We start from the raw sequence: 11,493 nt of genomic DNA, 5'->3' as shown, positions 1-11,493 counted from the left end.
TGTATCTGATTTTCACGGCAGCAGGTGAAGGCCTCGGGCAGGTCGTCCCAGTTGGTAAGTTTGACATCCAGAGGGATGAAGCTCAAGTTCAGCGGCTGAGCGTCCTAACAGAGGAGAACCACAACGATTACAGTAATTCTGAATATAGTGATGATAAAGATAATCATTTACTAGCATTACACTGTCAGAATTTCTTAAAACACATGGTACAATTTCTAAGTAAGAGCCAAAACCCAGGTCATTTTAAATGTCTGTTCAGTGTCTGTTGTTCATAACTACATATAAATTAATGACAAGTATACTATAAAAGTATGTATTTTCAACATTTTTAAAACAAACCTAAAATGCTTGATTTATTTTTTTTATGATTAAGATTTTTTTTAATAGCAAAAAGTTACTATCACTATGTCAAGCATAGTGACTGGAAATCAAAAATATCAAATTTTGTAGTATTTCCACAATTTGTCTAAATCATTAGAACAATTTGTCAACATTGTCAGTCTCATTAGTCTTATAACAATTAAACTGAGGCAAAAAGTGGCAGGTGGGCTCACAGTCACAGCAGACTGCAGAAAACCTTTGACCCCTGATTGGACACTTGGCTCCTTCCTGACTGTATGTTTTTTATATAATTTTTATAATTTTAATTTTTTATATAAGTTAATAAAAAAAACCTGAAGTTGTGAATTAAGTGAATGCATCCATTTTTTTTTTTTTTTTTACAAAATCTGTGATACAATGGCATCGAATTAAATCAATGTCTAAAACAAAAGGAAAAGCAGAAAAGCAAACTATAGATTGTAGCAGATGAGATGTGAATCTTGGAGCATCAGTTTGATCTGTTCAAAACAATACAGCTGTGTGTAATTACAGGCCTTGTTCATACATCACATCTATAATTTCTATCTAATTATAACCATCTTCGTTAATCTGTCCTCACTTTGGTCCTCACTGGTTACCATGGTAACCTGTGTGCCTACCACAGAGTTCATAAGTGAGCTGTGTGTGCGTATGTATCTTTGTGTGTGTATAAGGATTCTTTTTTCCCCCATATTCACATTGAAAAATACTAGAAACATTAAATAGTCTTGGTAAAAAAAAACAACTGTTTTCCTGCTCTGTGAACGATACAAATATACAGACAACACACAAGATTATATATAAGTCTGCCAGAACTAACATGTTGATTAATTTGTGAAAATAATCAAATACAAATGTTAGTGCATTTCGATGCACTGTCCATTCACCTGTTATCGGTGTAAATACACGCTTCTCTTCTAACACTAACTCAAAACTCGGTATACGTTTGTGGAGGCTTCAATTTCTCGACAGATGCCAAACTTGTGTCGACAAGTTGTTGATCAAACATTTTTGAGGTGTTTAACAGCAACATGAACGCCTCATAGAAAGAAACAGGAAGGCACAGCTGCTTGTAGCATCAGTATGGTGGAAGGAACTGTATGTATAACAGCAGAGTGGTCTCTTCTTGATGATATACCAGCTGTTTTGTACATATTCTGTCCATTAATGACCAAAATAAATCAATGATGTCATCATGTACTATGAACGTCAACTTGACTTTCATTACATCAGTGTCAATGCAACCCCCAGGGAGTACAAAATTAAAGTAATGGTACTCAAACTGTAAAAAGAAAAATGTATTTGAAAAGTTTTGATAAGTGATGGCTATGGGTGGTATTTTTTGCATTTCAGTGACTCCTGGGTGAACTCTAATTTTTTGGGATATGTTTCATCTACTTCTGACCAAATTTTCTTTAATTATCTTTGGAATAACTAACCTACTAAGCTGACCTTTCAGTTTAAGTAAGGAATAATGGACCAATGAGTGCAGTAGTGTTGTCAGTGTGTCAATCAAAATGATTGTCTGCAGTGTGATTAAAGTCTGTTTTAGTTAGTTTCACATGCAGGAGGCGGCTTAAATGTGCCCACTGGAGACAGAAGCAGCTGAAAGAGCATTTTACTGAAAGTCAGTTCATTATTATTTCAGAAATCAGTTTAAACTTTTGACTTTCCTAAAGCGTCTCTAACGATTTCCTCACATCTCTCCGCTTTGCTAATTGAGTGTGTGTGAGGATCTGCACGTTTCCTACTTTTATAACAGCTTTGTTTGTTCTCAATGAAAAAAAAAGGAAACAGATCTGAATTGAACAAAAGAGAAAGGAAAAAAAAACATTCATTCTGACACGTGAGACAAAATTATTCATTACAGGTGATGGATTTTCATTTAGGAAAAAAAAAAAACACCTTTCCAGTTCTGATTATTTTCCACACATTACTGTAAGGACATAGTAAAAAATAAAGAAAATAAAATAAAAAAATATTGTTGTATGAAAAACAGGCTACATCCTGGTAACTTTAAAAACCTGTGTTAGAAAAGTCTGATCATCTTGGTTATTACTCTCTTATTGGCAGGGGGCGTTGTCGACTTGTCTGATCTTGATGAATTTGGACACAGCAAAACGACATCAGGGCTGTTTACTTCTACTGATTGATGAGCGAGCTGTCCTTAAGGCTGGATGTCTCTGACTTCATGACTCCAAATGAATAATTCATTTACATGCTGGATATCTTTGTCATCATAAAGGTTGGGAACATTGATTTGGTTTTGCAACCATTTTTCTATTTGTTTTTAAAGATCACATAATTGATCCATCAATCACAACATTAATTAGAGATCAACAGGGATAATTGTTAAGGGTTTTATTATAGCTTAATTTTTTTAATAAACAATCTGTTTTTGAATTAACATAGTAGTAGTAGTAGACTTCAGCTGGACTACAGCACTGAAGTGAATCAGCAGTGGAAAATTACCACAGCAGCAACAAGATGAATGAATAAGACAATAAGCCACACAGATAAATGTCCCCTCGATGTCGTTTAAATGACAAACTGGAGGAATTCAGGATGAAAAGCCGTCTCATCGGGCTAATCCTGGACCCAGTGTTGATTTCACACAGGGGGACACTCAGTGTGAAAAACCGCGGGAAGATTTGTCAGCAGGGATTGAAGGAGAAATATTGAGTCTAAGGAATTTTATGTCTGTTTTCCACACAACAAACTGCTCTTTTACTCAAGGATTCACTCTCCTGGATCTGAGACTGACTGTTTTCCGATCATGTCCTCGAAAGAGCAACAATGTGCAAATGATTGATAGATCCAATAACATCCACAAAAGCGGCAACAATGTAAAAGGATTAAAAAAGAAAGTTTACTGCTTCATGTCGCTGCAGCCGCGTCACACAGGAAACCATTTCTTCTTTATAAAACTGCTTAGAGCAAATCAAAAATTTTAGTTCATAGAGAAGAAGCAACTGCTGCTCCGCTGCTTCCTCTGTGGCCATTATGTGTTGGTGAGATAAGTCTGAAGGATTTTAAAATAAAATATTTCAATTGTCTGATTGTTCTCATTCTTCTGTGTTCTGTGACATCGAGTCTCAGATATTTTTCATCGGGCGTTGTTAAGAGTGTTTGATGTGAGCGATTTACAAACTACGGTTTCCTAAACAGACTGGGGATTCAACCAACTATTGAAGTCAGATCTTAAAATCTACAATATTCATAAAATAAACACACACAAAAAACAATGGCCTTTTTTACTTATATATATTTTTTTAAATAGTAGTTTTACAATGTGTCTGTCTTTGAGTTTGTGGATATAGTGTACAGTTGACTAGGGTAGTGATTAAAACGTACCATCATGGCTTGAGATTCATATGACTGTGATTGTGGTAAAGGAAACGGACATGTTTTTTATGTTACATAAACTAATTTCACTTTACCTCTTTGGCACAAAATGTTCAAATATATATCTTCACTTTCTAAAAATGGATGTTATTTCCCAACTTTTGTTTTAAAAAACATAACTGATTTTCTTCAGTGACACTAAATACTGTGCTCTCGCACTTTAGATCCAGCTCACGAGTGTTTCTGGGCTTATTGTCATTCACACATTCTAACAGACTGTTTAGAGTCAAGTAGGTCGGTACGGTCTTATTAGATCTATAACATATAATGAGTGTAAACCAGTACCTTGGTGTAGAGGTAGACTCTGTCTGTGTACTGGCTGGCACGGAACTGCAGGCCTGCGTAGACTGGATAAGTTGGGTCTCCATCATTGTCCTGGTTCGTGTCATTAGTGTGAGCAGAAGGATGCGTCTGGTCTGCAGGGAAAAAGACAACAGGAACAGTCTGACTAATATCTCACTGAGCACATGTTATTGGCTTTCACAGCTTTACTGATGTGCCTGTGAGCTTCTCTGGTGATTAAAAGTGGCTTTAGGAGCTTTAGGTGTTTAAATCCCCAGCCCTAGGTGGGCTTTTTTATGACTATTCAATTGTACATGAATGAACTGCTGAAAGTAAGTGAAAAAAGTAGATAAACCACTAAAGATCATGAACTGTTTAGACCTTTTTTTAACTTCAGTTAAACAATAATAATAATGGGTTTTAGAGATCCATGTTTTGGGCTACATTAAATGTTAAAATAAGAATGAAAGTAGACACGCATTAGAGTGTAACATGAGAAGTGAGGTAGACGGAAGAACGAGAGTCAGCAACCAGAACTGAGAGAGAGAAAGGGAGGGAGGGAGGAAGGGAGAGAGAGAGCGAGAGAGAGCGAGCAAGTCATTATACTCAGAGATGTTACTGCTCATCCTTTTACCATCCAGTGTGAAAAGGTCAGGCATTAGAAATGAGAGCGTCCCTGCACCATGGCGCTTCATTTACACAGTGACCTATAACACTCTGGATAGAACTGCCTTAAATCCCTGAACACAGCCAGTCCTCTGCTCTCTCTCTCTCTCTCTCTGTCTGTGTACACAATGGGTTGTTAATGTGCTGTAACACCTTTCCACCTGAATAGGTGCAGTGCAGGATCTGAAACTCTGGGTGTCGAGGCTTTGACCCTGGGGTTTCCCATCAGGCTTTTCTGAAAAGACTGTCAAACCTGCTGACCGTGACATAATTTGGCCAATAAGCAAAATCTTTGTATTTTTTAAGTTATTTTTGACTTCACCTTTGGTAAAACTGGAAACTGGTGATTGGTCAGTCGCAAATAAAATAGCTCCAGAGCTGGCTCTGTGAAGTGAACGATTGGATCTGTATACTGTCTAAGGGTTCAGAGAGTTTCTTCTCTGCAACAAGCTCTCTCTTAGTGAAAACTGACCAACCATCAGTGTAGTTAAGACAGACAGACAAGTGAACCTGCTACTGACAACAATGTGGTTACTGCGACTGTTGACGCTGTGACTACGGCATCATTTACCTCACACAACAACTTTCCAGACCTACCCTCTTTTTACACAATCTCAGATTGATTCTTTTGGTATTTTCTAGTTTGTTTGTTTTTTTGTGAATTTTATTTTACAATGTTCTCTCTCTAATGTTGATTATTTAAAACAAAATTTCACGATATTATTTGGTAAATTTGTTTAAACAACTAAACATCTTAGGAGCCATTTGGGAACTGGTTGGGAACTGGAAGGTCGTTCTTTTGTAGAGGGCTGAGGAAAGGAAGGAACTCCTAGCTGTAATTTGTGTGTTCAACCACGTCACCTCCAAAAGATCATCTGCTACTGAAGATAAAACAGACTTTACAGATTTCATTTGATGACATTATTCGCAATTTAATCACATAATTATGCAATTAATGGTCGTTGAAATTGTAATCATTGCCCAGCACAAATAGGATAATTTAAATAAATATAAAAATTAATTACGTTATTTTATCTTAGTTATATTAATGTAGTACTGGGGAGCTGGATGTTGTCCTGTTAAAACAGTCGAATGCTGCACTGTCAGACTGTAAGTTGTAAGAAAACATATTTTTGAAATATGTATTTTTAGTCTTTTTTTTACCACATTTCAGCTCACACTTATCTACTTTGCAATCCTTCATCACTTTAACGGTCTAACTTCAGTATGATCACTTTTATGTTCTACATGGAAAAATACATTACAGTGTGTTACGATAGCCTAGCAGGACAAAAATGAGTCCCATTGTTTTAGAGAATTACGAGACTCCATCAGGAGATTTTCAAGATCACAGTGTGATATTTCAAGGTCGCTCCCTGAGCCTGTTCTAATTTCTGACCCTGATCTGTGAGTGAACAGCTCACAGATGTGTGGATGATATTTGTTCTCACTAAAACAACAACCACCTCCTGCTTTCCAGTGGTGGCTGCATTAAGTGGGCCATTTATACAATAGAGGCAATTCATCTTCCAAAGGCGTCTTATTAGCCTGTCACTTACACAGTATGAACAGTGGCTTCAGGACTACCCAAGGGATTTATCTGTTATTTTACTGCAAGAGAGGGAAAAACAACGCCTAATTGGAGACCGTCATCTCATCCTCCACAAGATCGAAAAACCAGGATGTGAAAAGCCTGAACTTCTGAAATGTTAGAACACAGTAACACGCACAGTAGCTCACAGGAAGAAAAAACTGTGTCTGCATTTTCCAGGTAGGGTTCATGCAGATAGACAGAATAAGAAAGAAAGACAGAGAGGTGGAGTAGAAGTGATTGCCTGTTTGTGCCGTGAGGAAAGTAATCTCAGAGCAATCAAAAGCACAGAGGAGGAAAAGAGGGAGGAGTAGATGGAGGAGAGACGACAGCTCTGTGGTTCACCCCTCCAAAATATAACCCCTCCCCCCAAAAAACAGAGGAGCAGGTAGAGAAAAGGGACGCAGCTCGGCTCCTGAACCGAAAGGTCCCTTTTATTGGACAACTGCTGCGTCTCCTATTAAAACCCACACAGATGTAGACGCACGGAGACCACACTGAGCAAACAGAGACACAAGAGAGACAGAGAAAACAGAGTGAGCGGGAGAGAGGAAAAAAGAAGAGCGGGAACGAGACAGAGACAGGAAGGACAAATTCAAAGACAGCTGAACTAACAAATATAAACAAAACAAGATATGAACAATACCAGCCAGAGTAAGACGGGGGCTGATAGAGTCCATGAAAGACAAACAATAGGTAGAAGGAGAGACAGATTTACAGATAAATCACAGATTGAATATTTTTAGGTTTTACAACGATCACATGACAATGATGGTTAGTGGTGATAGTGATGATGATTTTGATGATGATAATTTTAATGTTGAAGATGACAATGATGGTATTTGCTGCTGCTATTAATTATGATCCTGATGGTGGTAGTGAATGTAATAATGATCATTTGGACGACAATGTTGTTGATGATAAAAATTATGACAATGATAATAATGATTGAACGTTGATGGGGTGATGATGCTGTGTTTAAGTTGGTGGAGAGGACGGTGCTGAAGGTGAGGACAGTGATGACAAAGAAATCAAACCCTCTGTGTCTAGATGTTGTTGCAGCATCTACAGGTTAAACAGGTCAAATGTGGTCACATCTCTGTGATCAGCTGACTCTCATCCTTCATCATGTCTTATCCATCTAAAAGGCCACACCCAGGTCCTGGGCTTTTCTTAGACTCTGCTCATCTGGCTATTTTTTTTATCCCACAGCTCTTCATAACGCACACACTGTAATTAGTTCTTTGTAATGAGTGCAATTTATTGCTTTGTGTTTCCCTCAGAGACTTGAACATGCAGCTCTTCATTTGCAATATTACCAACTGTGTAATTGGGAATTTGTTTCTGGCAGATATGTGCACAGTGAAGCAGAGTGCACGTAGAGTCTGGCGGTGTTTTAGCTGCTGCGGGAGGGAAAAACCAAGCATAGCTACACACTTTTTTTTTTTTTAACTGGCACCATCGGGGCTGGTTGAAGATGTTAACAGATTAGCTATTTAGCACCATCGGGGCTGGATAGTTGAAGATGTTAACAGATTAGCTATTTCACTGCTATTAGTCACATTTTGCCAAATAATTCAGCTGATATAAAACTTTTACCCAATAAAAGCACCATAATAATAATAAACACCCAAGGATCACACTATAAAATCGGTATTTAAAAAAAAGAACCTGAATTATTGATTGGGTTTGAAGATATACTACAGGTAAAAGTTTGATTTGATTGTTAACACGTTGATATTTTGGATGATGCCAATAAGTGAATTTTTTTTAAAATATGACACTATATAAGATAACGCATAATTAGAAAAACACTAAATCTACACAATGTATGTATACATTTAAGGCCATGAAGTAGATGATGGCCCTTCAAAATAATGTCAAAGTGTTGAACATTAGCCATGATCCAAAATAGAAATCAATTTTATTTTTTCTGCATCCTTTTGTGTGCAGATATAAGTATTATTACTCTCAAGGTAGACAATAATAATAGTCAACCAATAATAATAGCAAAAATAATAATAAATCTGCTTAGACCCATATAGAACATGATCTTCTCCCTTATTGGTTTGAAGTGATGATATTAAACAGTTATTCTGGCAGGTGACAAAGCAGCCCCCACCAATTTCCCAAGATATGAAAAGGAGAAGATTGCAGGTGGGATTACCCTGTGTGTGGTGAGGGGGGAGGAGGGGGTCGCTGCCACTGCTTCCAGCGACAACAACCTCACCTCCATCTCCTTCCGACTGTTTGCCTTTGAGCCACTGCTTCTCCGTCTCCCCCTCCTCCTCTGCTCCTGTGGTGTTCTGTTTGCCTTTCTGACTCTCCCCCTCCTCTTCATCACTGTGTTTGTCTTTGCAGGGATCCAGAGGCCAGGCTTTTCCCTGGCTCAGCTCCTGCTCACTGTCAGAGTCGTGGAGAAGGATGTGGGTCTGGGCGAGCTGGGGCTTAGACGGACCTGAGACAGGAGAGATTGGAGAGGAGAGGAGAGGAGAGGAGAGGAAGACTGAGACAAGTTTATTGGCTGAAGTTGCAGAGTGTAATCAGACTTTGAAGAGTTTTCCATTTCCCACTGAGATATCCATCATGTGAAGATTGTGACAGTGTGACAAAAATGACTGCTGACATCAAAGTACAACCCAATATGGCTCATTAGTGAATATTATGAGCTGCTGTTAGTCCTTCACTGACAATTTGAGAGAGCATGATTGAGATGGACAGACACGAGCAGGCACGATGCACTGAATGAGGAAATATTGACCAAGCTCCTAAGTAGGCGTTATTTTAAATCATCACATTATCTCCTAGATAACACGTAAGGATTACATCAAGTACTGCTGTGTCTTCTATTATGGGCTGCTGATGCGCGTGACATCAAACTGATCTTACTCACTTAACAAAAGTCATCTTATAAAATATAGACCTGGATTATTGAAATAGACTTTTTTAAGTCACACCACAGTCTATAGGGCTGTATGTATGTATGTATTTAACAAAGCAATCAAAAGTCAATTTTTGGTTTTCGGCCAAAGACTGGGGGATGGGTTAAATTTTGTTGTGTGTAAATGTGTCTTGAATTTCCTTAAGGTGAGTCCTGTTCCTTAGTCCAGATACAGGAACCAATCTACCCACCATTGTTTTTCCAGTTCGTGGATCAAACAGCCAATATAATTTGTGGTTTGGATGAATTATGTCTAAGTCACTTTAGTTTTGTTAATTGTTTGCCAGCATCAGACACAATCAAATCCAACGGCTGCATCTGTGTGAAAATGATCCAGGGTCAGACATAGCTGTGGCTGTGCAGCAGGAAAATCAGAATTCCTTCCATGAAAACACCTCTGTGATTTCTCATTCACGCAGAAACAGTGTGATTGTGTTAAGGTCAAGCAGAAATATAGGCCAGGGAAATGTTAATGAATGCCACGATTAGGCCATTACCGTCCACCAAACTCTAATTATTTAAGAATTGTACTAGTAAGTGGAGTCTTTGAAGGTAAAAAAAAAAAAAAAAGTAAATCTTTTGCACAGGCTCTACTACATTAGTTACATTAAAATCACGTCTTTCACATCACAGTTCAACTGGAGGTGTGAAATCTAACAAGGCAGTAAGTTTGAGAGATTTCGTGGGGGGACGCAGAGGGCTAATTAGCCGTCCCACCAATCCCTGTGGCTTGTTTCGTCAAAAGGCCAGCCTCTGGACGACTCCCTGGAAATGTCAGCCGTGTCTCCCGGCTCGTGGCCCTGCCGCTGCCCCTCCTTCACTAACAAGCCAAGCGAGACTGAACTGAGATGATTCAATTTGTGCCAAAGACATCCTTACAGAAGAAGACATCAACGAGTGTGTTGGAAACAAAGACAATCCTACAGGGCTGGGTCCTGCCTTTCTATTCTGAATCAAATTATATTTGCAGTGGTGTCATTAGTTGTTACATCAGAACAAACACACAAACAGGTTGGCACATGAACACATGAATAAACTACACAGTCTTTCAAACTAGCATAAAAATGTCTTCTAATAATAATAGGAATTTTAGCAGGCTATATTCTGTGGAACGTCTGTTTTCTGAAATTATTGTAATTCGCTACAAGGTGTTAGCCCTCTTTATCTCAGGTGTATTCTCCAATAAGAAAGCACACAGTTTTCTATTCTAAGGCCTAAGTTCTCAGCTAGTAAAATCCTTTGTTCAGAATCACCTCAGTGACATAAACTGGACACACAAGGCAGTAGTACACCTGTGTCCCTGCGAGCTAAAATGACAGAAACTACATAAACATTGGTGTCAGAGAGATATGAGGTTTTACACAGTAATAGTATGAATCAATTATGGATAAAGTCCAGTGATGACATCACCTGACAATTCATGAAGAATAATTTATTATTATTATTTATGTAATATTATTCATTGTTTATATAGATTATTTCTCCTCTGTCAGATGCTGATGTGCTGTGATTTTTTTCACATTCCAGTTTTCCATTTCTGATTCTGGCAACACCACGTCCATGACGCGGCTTTACATCTGTGTGTGTCATCACTGTGAGAAATTGCTGCTGTTTCTGCTCTGCTGCTGAGGTGAGAACGTTTGTGACGAGCCGGGTCGCCAGACATCTGCACTTATACTGTTGTTATTTTTCAGCAGCACAGCTGCTGTCAATGACAAATTTAGCACTTGTTAAATTTCCTGTGCTGCTGTGAAGTTTATGACAAGAGGAATGTGAAACCTTCACACTCCTCTGCACCAAACACACACACACACACAGTCACACAACATATATTTTAATAAAAATAAATAATTTATGTAATACATTTATTTAATACGATTTAAAATTGTATCTTATGGCAAGTTTTAGCTCTTGTTTTAACCTAGTGACTATATTTGTCTATCAATCCAATCTGTACAGTATAATGACTAAACTTAAGCTGTTTTCCCTGCTAATTTGCACCTGGCTTTAAGCACTTTGTGGTTGATTTAAGCTGACCCAGGTGATGTTCCAGTTCTTTCGGTTGTTTGGTAAAGTTTTAACCTGACTGTTCTGTGTTCCAATCTGTGTTGTTTGGTAAAGTTTTAACCTGACTGCTGGGTATTTCCTCTTTAAATTTTTGGATAGAATTTTTACATATAATTTAGGCAAGTCTCTTGTTGATCAGTTAAAATGATTTCAAACTATTTCCTGATGTTGACTGTCCCCC

General features: G+C 38.1%; 1 protein-coding gene across 7 annotated transcripts in view; it reads right to left on the bottom strand.

Annotated features, from left to right (window-relative positions):
• zranb3 (zinc finger, RAN-binding domain containing 3) overlaps positions 1-11,493 on the bottom strand; it is a 51,963-nt gene that overhangs the window by 13,740 nt on the left and 26,730 nt on the right. For 6 of the 7 annotated variants that reach the window (XM_025062822.1, XM_025062828.1, XM_025062827.1 and 3 more), the window contains 3 exons: positions 8,472-8,762; positions 4,051-4,181; positions 3-104 (listed from right to left, as the gene is read on the bottom strand). In XM_025062822.1, the coding sequence (XP_024918590.1) occupies positions 3-104; positions 4,051-4,181; positions 8,472-8,762 (524 nt within the window). The remainder of the gene's footprint in view (positions 1-2; positions 105-4,050; positions 4,182-8,471; positions 8,763-11,493) is intronic. The other variant, XM_025062826.1, reaches the window with a different exon arrangement.

This window comes from Cynoglossus semilaevis, chromosome 14 (assembly GCF_000523025.1).
Source record: "Cynoglossus semilaevis isolate Cse_v1.0 chromosome 14, Cse_v1.0, whole genome shotgun sequence".
Taxonomy (NCBI): Eukaryota; Metazoa; Chordata; class Actinopteri; order Pleuronectiformes; family Cynoglossidae; genus Cynoglossus; species Cynoglossus semilaevis.
This window is presented reverse-complemented; position numbering and strand designations above follow the sequence as displayed.